Source organism: Cygnus olor, chromosome 17, assembly GCF_009769625.2.
Source record: "Cygnus olor isolate bCygOlo1 chromosome 17, bCygOlo1.pri.v2, whole genome shotgun sequence".
Lineage (NCBI taxonomy): Eukaryota > Metazoa > Chordata > Aves > Anseriformes > Anatidae > Cygnus > Cygnus olor.
The window spans coordinates 9,902,778-9,925,992 of record NC_049185.1 but is presented as its reverse complement, the minus strand read 5'-3'; the positions used below and the strand labels follow the sequence as shown (position 1 = coordinate 9,925,992).

The following is a 23,215-nucleotide window of genomic DNA, read 5'->3' as shown; positions in this document are numbered from 1 at the left end:
ACAACTTCGGAGTTTTATTTCTTGTTTTATTGCTCCACCTTCTGGCTAACTTACATCCACGTTTCAAGCAAGAATCGCGATGAGGGAATAATTTTTAGAGGAAATTTCCCTCAGGAAAGTTATAAAAAACAACCAAAAGCCCACTTTGGCTGATGAACAAGCCTCCAGGGCAGGAAGACCTCTTAGCGGTCGTAGGGCCCGTCCCGGTTCACTCAGCCTCCCAGGTCTGTCGGGGAGCAGCATGTCTGCACGACCAGACAGAACTTTTATTTATCCACTTTCATTATTTGTCGCCGAGGCAGCGGGCCAGCACGGCAACAGGGCGGGGCAAGCCCCTGTGAGGGCAGAGGCGGGAAAAGGCGGCCACCTTCAGCTGCGTCCGCTGAGGCCGGCCGAGCCCTTCGGGCGTCTTCGGCAGCGCTCGGCCCTCGGCAGCCAATCAGGGGAGGCCGAGCGTTCCCGCCTGGCGCCGCTAGCGCGTGCTGCGTGAGGTGAGATGAGGCGCTGGTTCTGGCCTGAGGAGAGGCGCCGGCGGTGATAAAGCTGAGGGCCTGGCTGGGGCGTGTCTGTGTGTGGGGGAGCGGCTGCGGTCCTGGGTTGGGCTCTGCTAACGGCCCGAGGCTGGTGGAGGTGCTGGGGCCGAGACCAGAGAGGGGGTAGGTTGTTGTGGGAGGAGTGCGTGGGGCTCGGGGGGTGGTTTGGGGTATTAGGGATCTGTCTGAGCAGAGGCGTGGGTGTGTGGCGGGCAGGGGGCGTGAGGTACTCCAGGGCTAGAGTGGGGAATGGGTCTGAACCCGATTGTATATGTAACTTAACGTCGTGGGCCCAGACTTTGGCTTGACTGAGGTTGTGTATTTGCCTGTGCTCTCTAGTTGTCTTTCTGCACAGTTTGAAAGCACCTCGTGGGCTGTGCCATTAGGCCTGCACTGAGGAGCCATTACCCACACTGGCTTTTGTGGCTGTGTTAACGTGGAGAGACAAAGGCTGGGGGGCTCGTAAATAAGGGTGCATCTTACTGAGCCAGTTTAAATTAAACAAGGGCAAATGTAATAGTGCTGCTCATAATATGTATTGGGTGGGGGAAGTGGGAGATTGAACGCTAATGCTGTACATGCCTTATCTTAGAAGGGAAAATGACAGGAAGAGCTAGAGCCAGAGCCAGAGGGAGGCCTCCAGGACAGGAGACTGCTGTTCCTTCTGTAGGAGCTGCGTCTGTAAGTTGGTTCTTTTTAATTCACATAGCTACGCTCTGAAAAGTCTTAGCTAATATCAGATCTATACATTGGATGATATATGTATGTATATCTCGTGTCAGATGTATTTAATCAAAAGCAATTAATAAACATTTTTTGTGATTTTTAAATAGGTGCCCTATTGTAATATAGTTGTCTGAATAGGATGAGTAGAAATAGGAGGTAGCTTATGCACCTGTTTCTGAAATAGGAAAATGTGTCTTGCATCAGTAGCATTGATGGCCCTCTTGAACTTGGAACAGTGTTTATAAACCTGAGACATGATTACTTCAAACTTGTGCTCTATGACTTGAGTAGAATTTATAGCAGAAGTCAGGAGGTGATGTCGGTATCCTGTTGTGGAGGAGGAAAGAAAAGAAACCATGACTATGGGTGAAGTTGGACTACAAATGTTGATGCAGTCTGAGAGGAGGAAAAAAATGGTTTCAGCTCTTTTCTCCCTATGTAGACTGACACTATTCTATTGTATAGGCCGAGCATATCTTCCTCCACAAAGGTCAGTTCCAGAAGTGTTTCTAAAGCCTTTTTTGTAGGAGGCTGCAGAATGAAGAAAAAAGTTTCATACAAGTTTGGAAAACGAGGGCTTAGGCGTGCACTTGTCTCAAGTGAGAACACGATCTGCCCTAATTGTAGGGGAAGACAGTAGCAAGTAGCCATGTGTTGTAGAAATGAACCATACTATTTGACTTTTACACTGGACTGATACGGAGGTATCATAATACCACCAAATTGTTACTGCGAGTAATTTTTTCCAAAAAAGGTTAGTGAGGTTTAAGGTCAGAGGCCTACCTTTCCTTACTGATTTTCTGACAAATTTGTGGTTGTTCTTGCTGCAAAGGTAGGAAAAGGGGGGTGGGGAGCAAAGGGATGAGTAGGAAGGAGTACAGGGAAAGAGGACAGTGAGCACAAATTGCAACAAGTTGTTTTGAGTGGACATAAAGACCATAAGGTGGAGAATATAAGAACGGGGAGGCCTGCCTACTTACTGATGTTGTGGAGCACTGCATTCCGCATCAGAACATGCATGTGGGAATTGTGAGACAGGTGCCAAGTGCTCTGAGAGTGAAGGGGTAGAGGAATTCCAGGGGTGGGGTGCTGGCAGGGTGTGTGGCAGTGGTTTGAGGGGTCCTACAATAACTGCTGTGTTGTGGGACAGAGCTGCTCAGGTTTTGTAGTTTTATTTATAGAATAAATCTGTATTTCTTCTCTGGAAACTTGAATTTGTTTTTTGGGGAAAAAAAAAACTCTTATCTATTTCAGGTTATTCTGAAGAATTCTTCCAGACGTGACACTCTTTAATGTTACTTAATCATTGAACACTAAAGCTGCAAGAGCTGTTTTTATAAAATAAGTACTGCAGATAAATGAACATAACTTCCAGAAAAAAAATAAATATATATATATATGACAAATTGTAAACCCATTGTTTTAGTATTTGAAGTACAAAGTAATCTCTCTGCTACATTTAATTCCTTTTTTCCTATATTAAGTATATAGCTGTTAAACTTGGGTATTTGGGTATTTGAACTTCATTAGTGGCTGTGTTTTGCTGTACTCCCAGAAGCATGCTGTTTCTTCAGTTGTGGTAGGAAAAGTTGTTCACAACTATTGCAGGCTCAACAGTCTTTTTCAAGTCATCCATCTGGTCATCGGCAACCTCAACAGCCAAGTCTTCCGCAAACACTGTCAGAAGAATTCGGTGGCCGTGGACGACAGAGAGGCCCTCAGAGTGTTCCAAAGCCTCCAGGTCAGAAAGGGGAAAAAATGTTATTTCCCACAAGAGCAAGTGTTTTGAAGGGAATGCAATTAATGTGTTCTTTATACAACGTTTCTAATTCTTCTTTTCAAAATTAGATTCTTACTAGGATTTGGAAAAGTTTACAGTGTTTACCTTGTGTTGATAGTGTTGTCACTTTAATATGCAGCATAACAGAACCTGGACTTTTGAAAGCTACCTTAAGTGTGCTAGAAATTAAACAGGTTACCAGCTCCTTTATCAAAATAGTAAATAAATAAAATTAGAAGGCTGTTGGCACAATCAGCTGCATGACTACCGGTAGTATTTTTTCTGCTATGTCATTCTCTTTCTTGAATGTTAGTAATGAAATGAAACTCACATCACTGTGTGTCACAATGTACTCTTTCACATTTCAGTGTTATCTGGAGTTGAAACGAGTGCTATTTCCCCTGTATTTGCAGAAGAGGTTGACTTAGTTTATTAGTCCATCCTTTTTCATCTGGCTAACGAGCTGTTCTGTTTGCATGCTGGTTAAATGTAAATCTTAGGAAGATGGTATGTATTACTTTTCAATTTTTTCTCAATTTTCAAACCAATAGGATTACAGATTTCAGCCGGATTTCAGGAGTTGTCTTTAGCAGATAGGGGTGGACGTCGTCGGGATTTCCATGACCTAGGGGTGAATACTCGGCAAGCCATAGAACATGTTCGAGAATCAAAAACTGGTATGTTCAGATTAGATTATGGACAACTGTAACAAAGTTGAAATGAAAAGTAGTCTTAAAGGTCAACCTAGTATTGCCAATTGCTTTGCATGTTGTAGGGTTTTTTGTTTTTGTCTAAGGTATATTTTGAATAGGAAAAGTGGATAATCAAAATAAAATGGATAATCCATAATTGACTGCAGTGCACTTTTTGTATTAATTTGTGTTTTTAAGTCTAAAGGAAATTGAAATGAAACTTGAAAAAATAGCAAAAATACTTTAACTGACCTGCAGCTAGTTCTCACTGCATGTTTTTTATTTTTAAATCTTGAAATACCGAAAGAAATGTCATTTTAGCCTGTGTGAATGGGAATGTGGATATATATAGAGATTGATACTTGTGCTGGTTTTTGTTCCATGTTTATCGCTCACATAAAGAAAGTAATTTGTCCATTTGTGTTTTGGTAGCGATTCATCTCTGTTGTAGATGGTGCTTACCCTTTAGGAGACAGGTTACTGATATAAATGTTTACCTCAATTGATGTGGGAGTTTTCCTGATGGATGAAGGAATTATAAAAAGCTCTGGTGACTGTGATAACGCTGTGCATATGTGACAATTTTCTATAACTTTCATTGTACAGAACAATTGCAGAATGCAACAGGTATCTAATCTCTATATGTATGACAGTATTTTAAAACTTCTCGGAGTTGTTAAAGTACTATAAGCTGTTAAAAACTTTTGTAACCACTAGGATGTTTGCCTCTCATTTTAGGTTCTTCAGGTATTATGATAAAATTAATTGCAAATTACTTTCGTCTGACATCTCGACCCCAATGGGCTTTGTATCAGTACCATATTGGCTATAATCCTGAGATGGAAGCACGCCGTCTTCGATCAGCTTTGCTCTTTCAGCATGAAGAGCTAATTGGAAAGACACATGCGTTTGATGGATCAATATTATTCTTGCCAAAAAAACTAGGGAATAAGGTGTGATATGAGAATTCTATAATACTTTTATTTTGACTTGCATTTTATGGTGCTTGCTGTTTCTTCCTAGTCTGGCTGAATGTAGAGAATTTATGTCTCATGAGTAACATTTAGTTGGATTGAATTTAGTAGTGTAAGCTAATTTGCTTGCACAGAGAAATCTGGTAATAAACTTCTAATTCTAATTCTCAGGCTCTGCAAACTTGAATAACCCTCTGCACAGAAGCAGATAGTACAGACAGTATCTTTCTTTCTACATGTTTCAGTAGGTGTTTACCATATGCATTTTTAATTTTTTTTTTCTCTCCAGTATCTGAATTAGTAAGTAAATACAAAGTTAATTTCCACAACTTGAATCTGTGTTTAGCCCGTGATGGTAATTCTGTAAGTGATCTCCCTGTCTTCATCTTGACCCATGAGCTTTCTTGCTCTTGTTCATCCTGTTTTTTCCCCACTGTCCTACTGGGACGGGAGGCAAGGAGGTGTGAGCAAGCGGTGAGGTGGAGTTCGTCTGCTAGCCTGCAGTCAGCCAACGGCAGTAGCCCCCTTTGCGTCCCTGCTAACAATCCACCCCAAGTTGTCTGCTTGTACAAGCTGCTTTGGGGATAGCCTCTGTTCTACGCCTAGTGTTTGACCCAAGCAAACAAAGCATTCTTGGTTGCAGTTTACAGTCATAGGAGGAAATCAAATTCCTGTTTCAGCTAATTTTCGAGATTATTATGTAGAATTTTAATATGCTACTATACTTGATATTAATGGAGCAAAGTCCAGCTATAGCCCTGTTTGCCTTCAGTTTTATTAATCTAATTTGGCTTTTTCAGGTTACTGAAGTGTTTAGTAAGACTCGAAATGGAGAAGATGTGAAGATCACAATCACACTGACTAATGAATTGCCACCTAGTTCACCTACATGCCTGCAGTTTTATAACATCATTTTTAGAAGGTTTGCTTGCCAAGTTATGTCTTTATAAGAAGTCATTTGAGAAATATCTGACTTAAGTGTTTCCTTTCTAAGGAATGGACTACAAATCAATATGACAAATGTAAATTTTCAAGCCTTTGTAGCTGATGTTACTATGTGGCTGACCACATCTGGCAACATTTTAGCGTGCAGTTATATGCATGCTTCTGGTACATGTTAGTGAAAAATTAGTTTATGCCTTTTTTCTGAGCAAGCAGAAACATGCTGCAGTGCTCACTGTTGTAGGCAGTTAGCCTGTCTCTGCCCTCTTCTGTCTGTGGATTTGCCTCTTAAAGCACAGTGTAGTTCAAGATTTTGAACTGAAAAATGTATTTTTTTTTTTTTCCTTCCACTATAATCTTTCTACTTGAACTTGCTACCTGGTTTCACATGAAATGTAGCTTGTTTTGACTGTTACCTTCAGCTGGTTGATAAGGTTATATGCTAACTTATTCTCAACTTCTGAAGTTGTCATTTAATAAACTAAATTTCTAAATTTAAGTTAATCAAAAGTTCACATTTCCGACTTTCATGTAGTCGGATGAACAAATAATACAGCTGTGCAGAGAGATGGGACCACAGATAGTTGATAAACTGAATAATAATGGTGAATGACATCTTTATTTCAACTTGCAGGCTTTTGAAGATGATGAATTTGCAGCAGATTGGACGTAACTATTACAACCCCAATGACCCAGTCAGCATCCCTAATCACAGGTTTGGCAAAATGGAAAGCCAAGGGTGGGGAGAAAGAGGAGGATTTTTCAGTATTGCTCCCGTGGTTTATCTTGTAATAACGCCGTAGACTTAAAACCCGTTATTCCTATGGAGCATGAGGCCTTCTTCTCATAACTTCCTGCTGTGTGCAATATCTGATGACTCTTTACCCAATGTGTGTTCTGTTCTACATTTAACTGGGATGTCAGAAACCTTGCTTAAATGTTTGTAAAGCTGAGATCATTGAATACTTCAACTCTAAAGTTCAGGACTTTCCAGCTTTCATTCTGAAGGCCATTTAACCTGCCAAGTAAATTTGTATTTGGCCATGCCCCACTGCATGGGTAGTTTTTGAAGTCCCCTGTTGGAGGCTGTTGTCTTGTCCCTATCCCCCACCAGGATCCCCTAGAATGTACCTGGTGCTTTTGGCCAGCCCCAGGCTTACTGTGCATGTGGGTTAGCTTGAGTTTGAGTTGCTACCCTCATAAGGCTGTGGTGTGCACCTTACAGTTAGTCTAGCATACATAACCTGCTTGATTGGAGAAACTGGATGGTGTTCTAATAGATAAACTATTGGTCTTCTCTTCAACACAGTTTTTGAATACCTATATGCTTTCTGTTTAAGATATTTAAGACTAATAGTATGAAATGGATTTCTTAACTTCTGAAGTGCCCTTTTTTGGGGGTTCAGTCATACTGCTGTATCATTAATTTAGTCAATTTAAGACTTAAAAAAAAAATAAAAGTTAAAGATACCTGCACTTAAAATATTTTTATTTTTATTAACTTTTGGGATCTTGTTTATATTTGAATGATGGTTTCGTTGTGTCATGGCTAATTTCAAGTGTCTGAGAAAGTGGACAGAAATAATTCAGAGTGAGAACAGAGATGCTTCAAAGTATATTAAGATCCTGTATGTTCTCTTTTTTTGGCAGGTTGATGGTTTGGCCAGGCTTCACAAGTTCTATTCTCCAGTATGAGGAAAGCATTATGTTATGTGCAGATGTGAGCCATAAGATTCTTCGCAGTGAAACAGTGTTGGATTTTATGTACAGTCTCTATTACCAGGTTGAAGAGCAAAGATTTAGAGATGTCTGCGCTAAAGAACTGATAGGTCTAATTATTCTTACAAAGTAAGTCTTTTTGGACTCTTCTCAGAGATTTGTTTTATTTTTTGGGGGGGGTGTTCCATGTCCTGGAATATACTATGAACCTGAAAATGTTATCATTGTCCAGTTAGCAAATTAATTGAGCTAACAGCATTTAGAAAAGTGGGAATCACATCTTGGATTAGGTCTGTTTTCACTTTGTGTTATTAGCATGTAGCTTTTAGTAGAATTGATACCTGTTATGATTGATACCTGTTATAACTGGAAACCTGAAGTTACTGTTGCTGGTAAGAGCAAAACTTCCACTTAAATGAGTATTGCCATCAACTTTTTTCTTAACAGTTCTATTTCAGTTGCATTTAAGATTTAAAAAATAAATAAAATGGTGAAATTGTTTATTCAGGTACAACAACAGAACATACAGAGTTGATGACATTGACTGGGATGCCAATCCACAGTGTACTTTTAGACGGGCAGATGGCTCTGAGATCAGCTACGTAGACTACTACAAAAGGGTATGGAAACTTACCTGTCATTCTGTGTATTATGCTTGAACTTGAAACTTCAGAGCATCTTTGGAGGTTTTACCTACAATGCATGGATTAGTCATTCCTAGTTGGGTTTAGCAGAATTTTATTTTAATGGATACTGTGTAATGTCAAAGAAGTAACTACAGTAGGCAGCTTGCATTGGGTAGGAGTGGCCCATCTCAAGGAGTGGGAAACTGGGCAGAAATGCCAGGAGGATGGCACGGACGATCAAGGAGCTTCTGTAAAGCTCAAAGGCAGAAAGGAAATATGCAGGGACAAGTAACCTGGGAGGAATACAGAGACAGTGTCCCAGCATGCAGGGATGAGCAGGAAAGCCAAAGCCCAACTGGAGTTGAATGTGGTAAGGGATGTAAAAGACAACAACAAAGGATCTAAGTACGTAGGTATTTACTGTATGGTATTTTATTTATAGGTATTCTATAAGACAAAAGGAAGATTAGGGAAAATGTGAGCCCATTGTTGTGAATGAGTTGGGCCCTGGTGACACAGGGTATGGAATGGGCTGAGGTACTGAATGCTGCCTTTGCCTCAGTCTTCACTAGCAAGACTGGCCTGTCAGGACCTGAGACGGTCCCAGAGACTGTCTTTTGGAAAGCCAAACACTGGAATTGTGGAATCTTTCTACACAAAAGTTTCTGCTGTAAAACTCGATGGAACCTAGTTTAAATTTTGCTTCTAGTTTATTATCTATTCTAGTTCAGGTTGGAGTTCATAATGTTTGTGACTTCATGCCTTCGCTGTGATACCACTTTTTTTTGTTTGTTTGTTTTTAAATGCTATTCTTTGCATGTTTTCTGGGGTGTGATTCCCTTTAAGAATAAGAAAGGGTTAAACTATGAAGTATGTTTGGCTGTCAGCTTTTTTTTCTTTCTAAATTAAATTAGTGATCACTAGACAGACCAGCTCTTGCCAGATGTGAAGAAAGGCTGGGGACTGGGTGGGTGGGGATGAATTACAGACTTAATGGAATCTTGTTTTATTCTTGTAATGTCTTCAATTAAATTGCTACGTAGGGCAGAAACCTTGTCCATTGGAGATCTGAAATGAGCATCCTAATCTTTGGTTAGGTGCTTTGCGTGGTACTGCCTCAAGCAAGGCAGAAGGATTATTTCTGTTATCTCTTACAAGTCAGTATCTTACAAGTCAATAACTTGATGACACCAGCAGAGAGAACAGTGCTTCTGTTTTTGTCCTTTTCTGACAAAAACAGCTCCCCTTAAGTGAATGCGCCAATCAAAAAACGAGTTTGCTTTTTTCTTTAATAAAAACTTTTTTTGTTTAATAAAAAATACTTTCTGAAGTGAGTATTAAGAAAACCACGTGTTTATGAATAAACTAACATGCAATATGTATTTCTAATACAGCAATATAATCAAGAAATTACTGACTTGAACCAGCCTGTCTTGATCAGTCAGTCTCGGAGGAAGAGAGGAAGCATGATATCAGGACCTGTGGTTCTAATTCCAGAGCTGTGCTACTTAACAGGTACTGTAGCAGTAGCTGCTTCACACTCAAGCATCTGTCAAACCATACCTCCTTCTGAAACTGATATTTTGACAGCAACCTCGTCAAGTTAACTAGAACTGATTTGCTTGTATAAAAGTGAGTTCAGAAACAAGCGTGTAGTTCAGTTTAGTTATTTAAATGAGACTGAAAAGTTTGAAGGGTTTTGCTGTTGCATAGTCTCCACTTAGGAAATAGAATGTTGGCACAGTAATAACTTAAAAAATTTTTGACAGTATAACTTCTGTTTGAAAAAGGGAAATTATCTGTAGATAATCTTGTGAGTTGCATAAGAATGTTTGTTTTTCTCTGAGATACTTAGTTTGCATGTAGCAGTACCTGGCCATCTCAGTTGGATAACTTCTGAGCAAAATGAACTGTCTCAGTTAAACAACTGGTTTGGTTTGCTTTGGAAATCTAAATAAAGAGCTGTCCATCTTACAATTTGGTGTCCCCTCATGCAAAAATCTAAAAATGTCTTCCTTGACATCTGTGCAGATGGAGATGTGTTGAGTGAGAACCTTAAAGCTCTGATTACCACTGATGCCACTATGTGGCTGCAGCACATGCACAGCTGATCTGCATGACAGGCAAGAAATGCTCAATACCAGTGATTTTGTGATCCTGAGCAGTAAGCAAATTGCCTCTGCTGGACTTCTCTTTTAAAAAGTATGCACAAGTCTGCTCTTAGTGGTGACATGATGAATATGTGCGTAGAATTTCAGCCGTTTACCTTTTGATAGATGGCACATCCTGTCTCAAGTTCTTGTAAACTATACTTTGGCTGGCATCAAATGCTTTACGTTCGCAGTTTTATAAGGTACCTGTGCAGTTGCACTGGCCTCCTTCTGGGTGTGAAATTGCTGAGCTATGTCTTAAAACTGTTTGCTTGCTATTATTGAGGACAGCCCTAGCATGCTGTAAAAGCATAAAGCCCTTCTAGGATTTCTGACGTCTGTGTAGTTCAGATTTCAGGAGGAGTAATGGAAATGTGGGATTGTTACACAAATGATAGAGCTGATTTGTGAACGCAACTTGAATCTTGTTACAGATGCCTCCTGGTAATATTTGGAACACATCTAGGATAGTCCAAAACTTATTTTCTGATAGGAAGACTGACCAACCTGTCATCCATTATAGATAGGCTGCCATGCTTTTCTGTCTTTTGGATAGACTGTTCAGACCTCAGTAAAGGCCTCAAACCTGTTTGAAATGGCAGGACTTGGTTTTGGCTGTTTCCTGGGCTACCACAGTTGGGAGGGGTTTTCTGTGTGGAGATCTGGTGACTGGTGTGCATACCTCACTTGGAGCTCAAGAATTGTGTGCTAATTCCTCCAGTTCTAGAGGGGTACTCAGAGTGGCTAGAAAGCTGTCTGGTTTCAAGTGCCAAATAAAAGTGCAGTATTTCAACTAGGAGATTTGTTGCCAGCTACAGCTTCCTAGTCAGCTGTTCCGCACTGAGGCACCTTCATTGTCCTTAAGTAGCTCCTAAGCTTGTAGCAAGTACTAAAAGCCAGGTGTGTGTTCACAGTAGAATTCAGCATGTTTTTTTAACCACGGGTCAGAAGTAACAAATGTACGTATCTTGTATGGAGACCTGGGAGATTACTGAGCATCAAAATATGAAGTTTTAATGTAACAGATAAAGCTTAAAGACAAGCTTGTATGGATCGTAAGAAGACTTTGCATCACAATATTAGGAACGTCTTATTTTGAAAGTGTGTTGGTGTTTTTTTTTTTAGCTGACAGTCTGTGTAATCAGCCAGGCATGAATATTAAATTAAACTTCAGAGTGCAAAGCTGACCTCAGTGTATTCAGCAACTTGGGAATTTTATCTTGTGTACTTTTTTTTTCCTAATGAAATGAATGACTATATTAATATGTTATGTGACGGTAGTCTTCACTACGTGGGAGGATGAATTCAAAGCTTTGGGGATCTGATAGAAATTATGTTAACGCTAGCATGAGTCTACTTAAACATAGGGATTTATTTTCCGTCTGGTTAGTAAAAGCAAACTTCCTTTTGCTTCTTCGCTATGAAGAAAACCAAATGGGGGCAATAAGGAAACTAGAAAATACAATTTTCTTTTAAAAATAAGAAAAGGCTGAGGAGCTTGCATGTTACAAATACAGTGAAAACTTCCACTAAACCCAGACAGTGAACAGAAAATATGCTCTCAGTGAAGAGCAAAACTTCTGCCAATGACAGCACAGTACAGAGGTATCAGTTGTTACTGTTGTATGGGATGTATTCTTACAACTTAATGTAGATTACTATTAAATTGCCTAAAATAGCACTGACTATTGCATACAAATAATTACTGTCTCTTGGCTACAGACTGTGTTACACTCTTCAATTGCTGCAGCTTGAAAGTGAACTGCAGAGAACAACACTTGTTGGTTTATATAGGTTTTAGAGTTTACTTTTCTTTGTCTTTAGTCTAACTTGTACTCAGAAAATGATTTTGCTGTTACCAGGATTGACTGAGAAGATGCGGAATGATTTTAACATGATGAAAGACTTGGCCATTCATACACGACTGCCACCTGAGCGAAGGCAATGTGAAATTGGAAGACTTATTGACTACATCCAAAAGTATGCTACCTGGGTATCTTTTGTGCATCACTGTCAACCAAATCTTTCATGACAAAGTTATTAAAAAAAAAAAAAATCCCAGCAAGAACAAACTTGTTTTAATTGAAATGTTGTTTTTGAACAGAGATGATGGTGTTCAGAAGGAACTCCGGGACTGGGGTTTAAGCTTTGATTCTAACTTGCTATCCTTTACGGGAAGAGTTGTTCAATCAGAAAAGATCCTTCAAGCAGGAAATGTGGTAAATAAAATCACTTCTAAAATTTTCTGCATCTCTCATCAATGAAGCAAGTTCTTAGAGGATGAAATACTACTTGTTGGTTTATAAACAAAACATTAGGAGAGAAAGCATGATACGTAAGTCATTGTCCATACAGGACACTTAAAAACTTCTCAAGTAGTTTACAAGTTCTGTTTGAAAATGCCTGAGTCTGGCTTGAATTACTACAACGTCTTGCTTGTGAAACAGTCCTTTCTGTCTAAACAAAGTAGTTTCAGATACAAAAGTAGGAGAATACAGATGTTTTTAATTATTTTTCATTTATTAAAATGCCAAGACTTTCAAATGAAAAGCCAGTAATGAGTTCAATGGAAAAAACACATACAGAATCTATTCACTCAAAGCTGAGTAACTCTTTACTATGAATAACTGAAATTTCAATTAAATCATGGATTATCATAAAACACTATATAATTGCTCTATAATAGTCTGTGTCCTATTGGGTTTGTTAGTTTTCAATGGGTGTTAGATGGAGAAGGTTTGAATAGTATCTGTGTACTCAGCAAAGCCTGTCTTAATCTTAAAAAGATCTTATACCTTCTCTATTATAATACTTGTCTTTTTCTCAAGCAGTTACCTTATTTAAAAATATATCTAGGGAGAAAAATATATTAATATATAAACAGCTATATTTATAGTTCTATCTAACTATAACCTGTGCAGCAAATAGTAACTTACACTGGCTAAATGGGTGAAACATTTAAAGAAAGTTGGATGCCTTGAAAGTTTTAGATAAAGCTTACTTTAAGTTGGTCAGTGACATTAGTGGAAAAAACAAAAACAGTCGTTCTAGGCAAAAGTGTTATAGTCTGTTCTTGAAGCGTATCAGGAGGTAGTTATATCAGGAGATAGCATGTTCAGTAGGGTGTTGATTTTCTTTCTTTTCAACCTCTTATTTACAGTTTGATTACAATCCTCAGTTTGCTGATTGGTCAAGGGAAACTAGGGTAGCTCCCTTAATCAGCGCAAAGCCTCTGGACAACTGGTTATTAATATACACACGGCGCAACTATGATACTGCGAATACATTACTTCAGAATCTGTTTAAAGTCACACCATCTATGGGAATCAGAATGAACAAGGCAACCATGTAAGTGCGTTTCCTGAAGTAAAATAATTCTGTACTTACTAAGATATATCTGTTAGCATGCTTCACATGGTAAACGAGATGCAGTAGAGATAGCTAATGTGAGATTCTATGCTGAGATTTTAACTTAAAGAAAAATAAAATTGCTTTCCGTTTGCGAATTCTTCAGGTTAGTCAATTATCTGAGTTTCTTACTCATATTTCTATTTGTGAAAGCTTTCACTGTGGGGTTGAGGCCTGCCAAAACCAAACAGCATTACACATCTGGTCATTAAACAAAACCTTTTTAGATGGACCAGTATGTAATGCAAGAAGGAATACGTGTTTTTACGCAGCCCTTGAGCATATTTTGATTGTTCTTTTTAGATATCTTTGTGCCTTTCCTTGTTTTTAACTTTAATTGCCATCAGAAGCCTAAGTCAAGTGTGATTTCCCTTAGTGTTCAAAAACTGCAAATATTGTATGTTGAACAGCTGTAAATGTGACACTTGACCCATTATGCATCAGTATTTATGTCCTTGCTTAGTATCCTTATTAGTATTTATTTTTATGTCCTTGCTGTGATTTTAATAACAGTTCGAACTATTAATACAGAAAAAACAGCTTTCTCCTCTTTTTCAGGATTGAAGTGGATGATAGAACAGAAGCTTACTTACGGGTTTTACAGCAAAGTATCACTCCTGACACAAACATAGTATGTATTTTAATCCATAATTTCAAAGCACGTTAATCTGCCATTGTTTTTTAAGACTAGTGGATTATTTCTTAGGAATAAAAACTCCTGGTCCCTGAATATCTACTGTTTCCTACATGCCTGCTCTCATACACCTGTTCAAATTCCAATCTGTCTGTCAGTATCCTTCTGTTTAAAAAGCCTTTGTACTTGACTCTGAAATATAGCTTCTGAAACTTATCAGATAGCTGATGTATGAATATTTCTCATGTGTAAGAAAGGTTTTTTTTTTGAAAGAACTACATCTGCTATGTAAATCTGAGAATCCAGCTTCTTAAAAACTTTTTTCTCCCTTCAAAGGCAGTTTGTATTTTGTCTAGTTCCCGAAAGGATAAGTATGATGCTATAAAGAAATACCTCTGTACGGATTGTCCCATTCCAAGTCAATGTGTGATTGCTCGCACTTTAAGCAAGCCTCAGACTACTCTGGCCATAGCGACAAAGATTGCCTTGCAAATGAACTGTAAAATGGGTGGAGAACTTTGGAGTGTTGAGATCCCAGTAAGTATTTCTTTTCTTTCATTTTCCTTATTCAGTCTTATTTTTGGAAAAAAAGCTTGCCTTTTAAATAAAATAAAGTAAATACTTTTTCTAGAGTTTGTTTTGTCTGTGAGAAGGGGCCTGAAGTTCAATTGGACATAAGAGGAATGTAGCTTTTAAGAACTGAGCGTCCATATTTTACTAAAACAGCTAAGCTTATGTCATGATCCCGTTAAATTATAGGATGGAGGTGATAGGTGCTTTGGCATATCTACACGTATGAACATGTTCTTTGTTGATTCCTTTTCAGCTGAAACAGGTAATGGTTGTGGGAATTGATTGTTACCATGACACTTTAGCTGGGAAGCAGTCAATTGCAGGATTTGTCGCTAGCCTGAATCAAACAATGACACGGTAAGATTTGGAAGCCAAAATAAAATTTCACTTTCCACTAAGTGAAAAGAGGCTTTAATGTGATAGGCCATCATGTAAGTGTCTGAGTTGATTTAACTGTACATTTTTAATAACAATTAAAATACTAAGTTAGGAATAGATGTTTCACTTGGGAATGCTTCCTTGCACTGCATCCGTTGAAAAATTAGTCTTGCCCTTCTTCCACTGTGCTTGACAGAAGGGGACAATGGTGGGACAAGGGCTGAGATGAATGGAGGGCATTGGGGTGACAAGCTCTTCTCCTTTTTGAATTGACTTGTATGAAAGTTTTTTTTTTTTTTAGAAGAATTTCGCGTGGTGCTAAGGTACTGGTCTAGTGCAAGGGTTTTATAGGGAGAGCATTCTCATAGTGTACTAACTCTTTCCTGACTGCCTTGACCCACAATAACCAAAATGACTAAATGTGCATAGCCATTTTAAAAATATTTTTTTATTGAAGTAAGCCCAGTAAACGCCTTAAATGTCATCTTTTATTTTGTCATTCACAGGTGGTTCTCACGCTGTGTTGTTCAAAGTCGTGGGCAAGAACTTGTGGATGGTCTCAAAGCTTGCTTGCAAAGTAAGGGAAGGCTTTCTGTTCTTGTGGAGCCAGTTAAGGCATGACAAATTAGCTTCCTCAAAACACACCTCTTTAGCTGCCTTAAGAGGAAGTATTGCCAACTTGTACATAGATTAAAAAAAAAAAAAGTTTAAAATAGTTGTAAATATTGCTAAGTTTAGTATCATTTTGTATACATTCTTTCATTGATTCCCATATTTTTTAATGATAGTTAAATACTTCTTAGAATGCACTTCAAAGAGTGTTTTAGAGGAGATGGATTGAAAGGAGATCAGAATTAATTCTAAAGTAAACAAGTTTTCTTGTTGGCATCTCTAAGAAAATTATCGTGCAGAGCAGGTGGAAGCAACGATTCTAAAATTGATGTGGTTTTGTTGTTCTTTGCTTCTGGGATAGGGATTTGTTTTTAACTTGTGGATTGGCAGCCCTGAAGTCTTCAGTGGGTGGAATGAAAGGTACTTTTAATTGAGTATTGATTTGCTGCTGTGGTGTATTCACATTGTATAACCATGAGAATGTATTTCTTTTTCTTCCTTGTGGTTATTTTGTATGTTATTTCTGAACAGCCTTTGGCAATGCAGATTCAGAAGTGCCTTTACAATTTACTTTTTTTTAGCTGCTCTAAGAGATTGGTTCAAGTGGAATAAGTATTTGCCCTCTCGTATTATTGTGTATCGGGATGGTGTAGGAGATGGACAACTACATACTTTGGTTAATTACGAAGTGCCTCAATTTCTGGATTGCTTAAAGACTGTTGGCAAAGACTACAAGTAAGTCTGTGTCCCCTGGCCCCTTTTTTCATACCACAAGAGAAATAAACTCTAGGATAGAAAAAGCAGTTACTGATGACAGTTGTTTATTCTTTTCATCTGTATTGCTTCACATCAAGAAACTGTTTTTCTGATGATTGCTGACATGGTTGGAGATGCATAACTTGTAATATAATAGGAATTTTTTTAGTACATACCACATAAGTATTCAGTACACAGCACAACATGTGCACACATGCATCAGTCGTTCTTGATGCATAGTAATTAAGACCTTCTTCAACTGGTAGATCATACCTGATTACTATTTCATGTGTACGATAGGTCTGCTTCTCTTATCAATTCTGAAAGGACTGTGTATTGCATATTTGTGTCTTCGATTTGACCTTTTTTTTAGTCTGCTCTGAATGATGAAATTACTTCCTGACATGACAGGCAAGCAGAACACAAAACAATTGGAACTAGGCAAAACTGAAGTACTTGCTACTTCTGTTTCATTTCTCTAACGGCTTGCTTTTTTTCCAAAAAATATTATTACACACAAGTTTTTTCTATATGTGAAAGATGAAGGAGAGAGATAGCAGAATCAGCTTTGTACTTGGAAGATTCCTTTTTGGTCTGTCTTTCATCTCCCTGCGAAATCAAATATAAACTGATTTGGTGGATGTTGCACCAAAAACTAAAAATTTGAAATTATGAACAAAGTCCAACTTAATCTAAATGAATGAAACAGTGAAGACTTACCTTTGAAATTAATGCCCTGGAGAACTCTAAAGTTGATTTTAATTGAAAACTGCAGACAATCTGCTACTGAAATAGTCTCAGTGCAGGTTTTCAGGACAGTTTTTTGTTTGTTTTTTGTTTGTTTTTTCTTCTTTTCTCTTATTTTCACTTATTTATTTAGTCCAAAACTTACTGTGATAGTTGTGAAGAAACGAGTGAATACCAGATTCTTTGCACAGTCTGGTGGAGGACTTAAAAACCCACCCCCTGGTACTGTTGTTGATGTTGAGGTTACCAGACCAGAATGGTAAGTTAGTGTATTCTTGTATTTGCTAGCAACCTGATAATAACTATATCCAGTATTAAATTGTCGGTGGGATTGAATGGAAGAATGCTTTCCACACGTGCCCTTTTGAAAAGAAATGGTATTAAACATGTAGATGGGTAATGGGTAAACATGCAGATGGGAAATGGGTAAGCTTAAATTTTATTAATTCATTATGCAGTATTTCAATATTTAGTACTTATATATGTAAGAGTATTATATGTGCTTTGTATTTATGTGTGTTTGTTTTGCTTTTGGGTGCTTCTCTTTTTGATTTTTAAAGTCTCTCTGACATCTTATTGATAGGATTACTCAGCTGTCTGTGACTGAAATTAAATTGTCTGGGTGCAGTTTTGATGTTGTGCCTAAACTTTGTCACTTAAGGGTACATCATATGAGTAAGCCTTGGAAGTTTTTTTGGTGGTTGGTAAATTACTAGAAGACAACTTAGAATTACACAGTCGTGTGTATAGGTAAAACATATGCACACACCTCATTTGTCTTCATTCACGTGCCACTTTTTAAGACACGCTCCATGGAACTTAGGTCAGGTACCCAGGAAATGCAAAGTTTATTCAGTTGACGGTGGTATGTTGGACTTGTTCAAGGGATGCTGGAGCACACAGGAGAGAGAATATTGTTTTCCGTGGCAGTGCATAGTTACAATAGCTAGTTCTGCCTTTTTTGTGTGTGTATTTAACTGCCTCACTGCAGGTGTTGCAAGTTTACTGATAGTGACTCTGGTTCTACCAACATCCAAAGATGGCTCAGGGTGCTAGTGTACTGTAGTGCTCTATAGTACACATGTACTGTAGCTGGCTGGTAAGTATTTCTTCTGGAAAGGGTATCTTTCTTGTAAGATGGAGCATCTCTGTGTAGTAGCAAAATGCAGATGAGGAGTGTAAGCTAAGTGTATGTGCAGGGTGGAGCACATCAGGAGGAAAACTGTGATGAAGGGTTAAGACCTTCGTGGCCTTACGACTGTCTGCATCTAATCGGATGCCTTGTGTTTTTCCGTATATTCTGGCCTTTCAAAAATAGAGGGAACTGACTGTTTTGTGACCAAAGAAAAGGAATACTTTGGGGTTTACTGCATATGCATGTATGTGATTTAATAGAAATAAGTAGGACAAACGTATGAGGATTTGCATTTTTCTAAGGAAAAACAACTTTCTGTATCAGACTTTGGGGGTTTTCTTTCTTTTATTCCAGGTACGATTTCTTTATTGTGAGTCAGGCAGTGAGAAATGGCTGTGTTGCACCCACTCATTATAATGTGATATATGACACTAGCAAACTGAAACCAGATCATGTGCAACGTTTAACCTACAAACTTTGCCACATGTACTATAACTGGTCGGTAAGTATTTATTTGGGGAAATTATAATATTTTTCTTTATAAACTGATTGCCTCTGTGTAGTAACAACCCACAAGAAGGTAGAAAAAAGTTATCTTTAAAGCACCCATGCAGTTCCAGAATGTCTGCAACTATGCATCCGGACCTAGAGTGGCCATCAGAGAGGTAGTCTCTCACAAGCGCCTGGTCTCTCTGAAGTTTGAAGACTAAGGAGTTTTCATTATCACTAGAAAATACTTGACGTTTTGAGTATTATCCCTCAATTCTATGTCAGAAACACAACTGAAGTGATTATTTCTTACCCCCAGCAATAATTTTTGTAGAGATGGAACTGTGTTGTTACATTTCCTGTTGGGCCTCTTCTGTTGCATACCAGGATCAGCCCAGAGTCAGCTCATGCTTGAAACATGCTTTAGATTTGTTATCTTAATATTCATAAATATTTCACATGACTTAACGTGTCCCACCTTCTGTGAGATAAAGCATGGAATATAAAACCTGCATGACATGCTTTTTTTGAGGGAGGTCGGGAATGGAGTTGAGAATCTGATTGTACTCTTCTATAAAGCACTTTTTTAATGCATATCAGTATAAGTAACGTTGTTTCACAAATCTGCATAAACAACAGGGAATCTAAATTTTACATGTGTCCGAACTCTTGAATTCTAGCATTCTTTTTGTTACAGTGAAGGCATGCTTTGTTAAATTACTTGAAAGTAATTCCTTTTTTTTCTTCCCCCTTCTGCAGGGTGTTATCAGAGTACCTGCTCCTTGCCAGTATGCCCATAAACTGGCTTTCCTTGTAGGTCAGAGTATTCACAGAGAACCAAACCTGTTGCTTTCAGACAGACTTTATTATCTTTGAAGTTGAGATATCAGCTAAAAAACAAAGTGCAGTTCCTTTCTAGAGAATATACAATTGTATGAATTTTTGTGGTTTTGTTGTTTTTATTTTTTCTTTGAGACACGTGGGGTGATGAGTGTGTGCAGTTGTGGAACTTCATCTTCATTGTAGCAGGAAAAAGGTTGAGGTAGCAGATCTGCATTTTGAATAAAAAACAATTTTCAATATTTGTTGACTGAGGTGTTTTTGGGATTCTTCTCAAAATATTATCAGTACTTAATTTTATTTATGGTTTTGGTGAAGTTTGCTACGGAATTATTCTTAGCTTACAAGATACATAGTTATGCTGACCAAAATCCAAGCTTCTTCAGTTAGCACATTAATCTTCTAATTTCAAAAATGTGATTGTTGTTCCCTTGCTTTCTTGGCTGTTAAAATAAGAGCAAAACTATCTTTTAACTATTTCATATCATCCACCTCTTAAAAAGAGAAATTGTTTTGCTGTTTTTGGTTATTGAGACATTAAAATTGCAAAGTGCTGCAAAAAAAACTGGATGGGTTTTTAATGCTTGTCCTTGTAAGTGAATCACAGAGAAATCAGAAACTGTCTTGTGCTCATGTGTCTGCCTAAGAACAGAGGGAAATGAAGTAGGATTTTTCAAACTGGCATAGCTAAGGAGGGAGCTCTGAGTATACCAAAGCTTTGGGAAATGTCGGATGCAAAATTACTTTTGTATCTTACTACAACTCTAGAACACCTTTATTATCGATGACTACAGGATTCACTCTACAAAAGGATGGATTTCACTAATCTTGAATGATCTTATGTGGGCTTGGTGGCTTAGCACAGACTATTCTATTGACATACTTTTGCGTAGTCGTGCAACTTCATGTTAACTGCAGAGTGAATAAAAGATTGTTATAGACAACTGCAGATTTTAACTGGAATGAACTAAGTTTTGTGGTTAACATTGTTCGTTTTTCTCATTTAGCAAGCATTCAGTTCATTTCCAGTGAAGATATCAGTGTCTATGTCAGCACTGACTTGCGTTTAAAAAAAATAAATAAATTTTACTATTCACAGGGCTTTTGGGATTTTCTATTCCAAATAATTGGAAGTGCTTAGGTATTGCTTTGGATTGTAGTTCTAAGATTCTTAGGGGTAACTGTTCTGCAGGAGTGGCTTAATTTGTAAAGCAGAACACTGACTACTTCAGATGTTGTGTTACCTGGTACAGACTCAAACTAGTTCATGTGGAAGTATTTGGATTAGTGCTGTTTTTTGAAACTAACTTGTGAACCTTGTTCCTCTTCTTTGCAAGATCTGAATAAAGTTGTTGTAATCCTTTATTTGTTTACATACTTCAAGACTGGACTTGGCATACAATGTGACATGCTAGTGTAAATTTTTTTTAATCTCTAGAAAGTGTCTGCTTTAGATGAGCCTTTATTCTTCAGCAGAGGTCAGCGGTGTACTACAGTTCAGAAAAATAAGGGGTCTCTACAACCTGTATTCAGTTAATTTTCTCAGCCTAGCAAAAAAAAAACAACCTTTACCACCCTCTTTCTTATATATGAAATTTGTAATGAGGAGAGGCATGTTTTCAGGCAACTGTGTTCGTCTTATTGATGCCATATTGTTGTACTGTATTACTTATATAACTAGGAAAAAATAACATACACTAACATGTACTTAAGCTTGTCAGGGGTATTCTTCCTGGTATGGTTTGTGTTACTTGAGGTCAGTAAATAAGGAGCTGGTGCACCTGCTGCCTTAGCCTGCTATAGAGAGGCAGGAGGTGACTCCTGCATACTGTTTCTTCTCCGCATGGGTGCAGTATTTGAACATGTAGGTTGCACCAGTACTGTAACCTGAATGAATGGATCCTTGTGCATGTCTCTTACCGTTTGCGTCTAGTTCTTTAGAGAGGGAGGGACATCTAGCACAATAAGCAGCAGCACATACAGTAGATGCACAAAACATACTGCACTCTACAAAATATCAAATTATTTATTTATATAAAATATATTACACAACAATTGTACACATGCACACACCCACACGGTACTTTACCACAAATTTAGGCCATTTATTTTCTTTAATTAAATGGTATAATCTAGCACACAGTATCTTACAGTAATTTACAATATTATCTGAAGACACAATGGGGAAGCTTTGATCATTCATTTATAAACCTTCCATAAATTACAAAAAGAAAGGCAGTCTGAAAAGTATGTATAAACAGTAAAAACAATTTACAAATGGACAAGAATTACAAAATAGTAACAGCCAATGACTGCCATCAGTGTGTAAGATTGTTTTTATTGAGATGCCAATATTGCAATTAATATTTTTATCACCTTTTGCAGCCTTTTTACTGGCTACGGCTTGTGTATATAACAGGGTTTTTGACTTTAGACATGCACTTAATCTTTAATCTGACATCAACAGTATGAAAATGCCTTTTAACTTAGGACTGCACCTCCACCAGAAAAAAAGGTGGGAAGTAAAGGTTTCTTTTTATTTTTTTATGGTAATTTAGAATAGTGAACCAGGAACTCCAGAACTGAAGTTTGTGATGTTTGTATGATTGAAAGTGGGGATGAGGCTCTGAACAACTTAGACTGTATCTGATTTCAGTTTAGTGAATATGTTGACAAAAGAAACCTATACAAGAGTTTTGGTTTGGAGAGGAAAAAAAGAAAGAAAAAAGCATTTTGCTCAGTACTTTCAAACTCTCAAGAGTTGTATCATACATTGAATGGAATTAGCAACATCATATTTGATCTTAAATTACTATGATTTAGGGAAGATGAGGACAATTGAATACACAGTACATACAAAGTATATGTTGAATATTTATTAGACAGTACAAATCATTGTGCATTAATAAGGCAAAACATCAAGGCTGATTTAAACTAGGAGTTTCAAGACCATTTTTTTTAAATGATTAAGATTAGACAGAATGGGGTGATCTCTCTTGACCAGCAATCAATGAACAGATTTTTCTTTTTCACCTGACCCAGGGTTAAAGGAGACTAAAGGCTGAGATTTATCCAGTGCACTTGCAGGTGTTGAATAGACTTCAGCTAAAATCATGTTCTTCCTGTCTTAATCCCACAACCTGCTTTTTTCTTGCTGTTTTAAGCAATTCACATAATTCTATTGATGTCAGAGTTAAAAATGCAAAGGTTTAATAAAGTTGTACTGCGTAGTCATGAAAGCCCTAGTTTTGACATTTAAAAAAAAAAAATACACAGACTGGAAGCTTTACAAGTTGTCCAGGAGTACATGAATCATTTCACTGCACCAAGTTTTTTCAGCAGTTTCTTGCCTTTGGAAAGCAGCCCCTTTTTCTTTTTCGAGGACATATCCCTGCCTCTCCCAGGACTACCAGAACCCATAGGTGACGTAGGTGACCCAGAATGGAGATGAACTGTGGGGGATGGTGCTCTCCTTGATGTACCTGTATTCTCAGGAGGAAC

The 23,215-nt window shown here is 37.9% G+C and overlaps 2 protein-coding genes across 17 annotated transcripts in view; one reads left to right on the top strand and one right to left on the bottom strand.

The window, feature by feature from the left end:
- Positions 1–202: 202 nt before the first annotated feature.
- On the top strand, positions 203–23,098 carry PIWIL1 (piwi like RNA-mediated gene silencing 1). Of its 7 annotated transcripts, none has more exons than XM_040577657.1 (21): positions 203–491; positions 1,126–1,214; positions 2,868–3,000; positions 3,591–3,716; positions 4,470–4,684; positions 5,506–5,627; positions 6,282–6,362; positions 7,298–7,495; positions 7,875–7,986; positions 9,387–9,507; positions 12,005–12,122; positions 12,247–12,361; positions 13,303–13,490; positions 14,109–14,181; positions 14,521–14,721; positions 15,011–15,114; positions 15,642–15,712; positions 16,329–16,482; positions 17,384–17,509; positions 18,740–18,887; positions 19,634–23,098. In XM_040577657.1, exons 2-21 carry the CDS (start codon positions 1,134–1,136, stop codon positions 19,748–19,750), a joined length of 2,604 nt encoding a protein of 867 aa, XP_040433591.1. In that variant the 5' UTR covers positions 203–491; positions 1,126–1,133; the 3' UTR covers positions 19,751–23,098. The 7 variants fall into 7 exon arrangements, with proteins under 7 accessions (XP_040433591.1, XP_040433595.1, XP_040433593.1 ...); XM_040577659.1 differs by lacking the exon at positions 203–491 and adding an exon at positions 505–630; XM_040577658.1 differs by lacking the exon at positions 203–491 and adding an exon at positions 505–656.
- The window catches only part of RIMBP2 (RIMS binding protein 2), a 145,029-nt gene continuing 143,529 nt past the window's right edge, over positions 21,716–23,215 (bottom strand). For all 10 annotated transcript variants that reach the window (XM_040577642.1, XM_040577648.1, XM_040577649.1 and 7 more), the window contains one exon: positions 21,716–23,215. In XM_040577642.1, coding sequence (XP_040433576.1) covers positions 23,027–23,215 — 189 coding nt within the window. In that variant the 3' untranslated portion in view covers positions 21,716–23,026.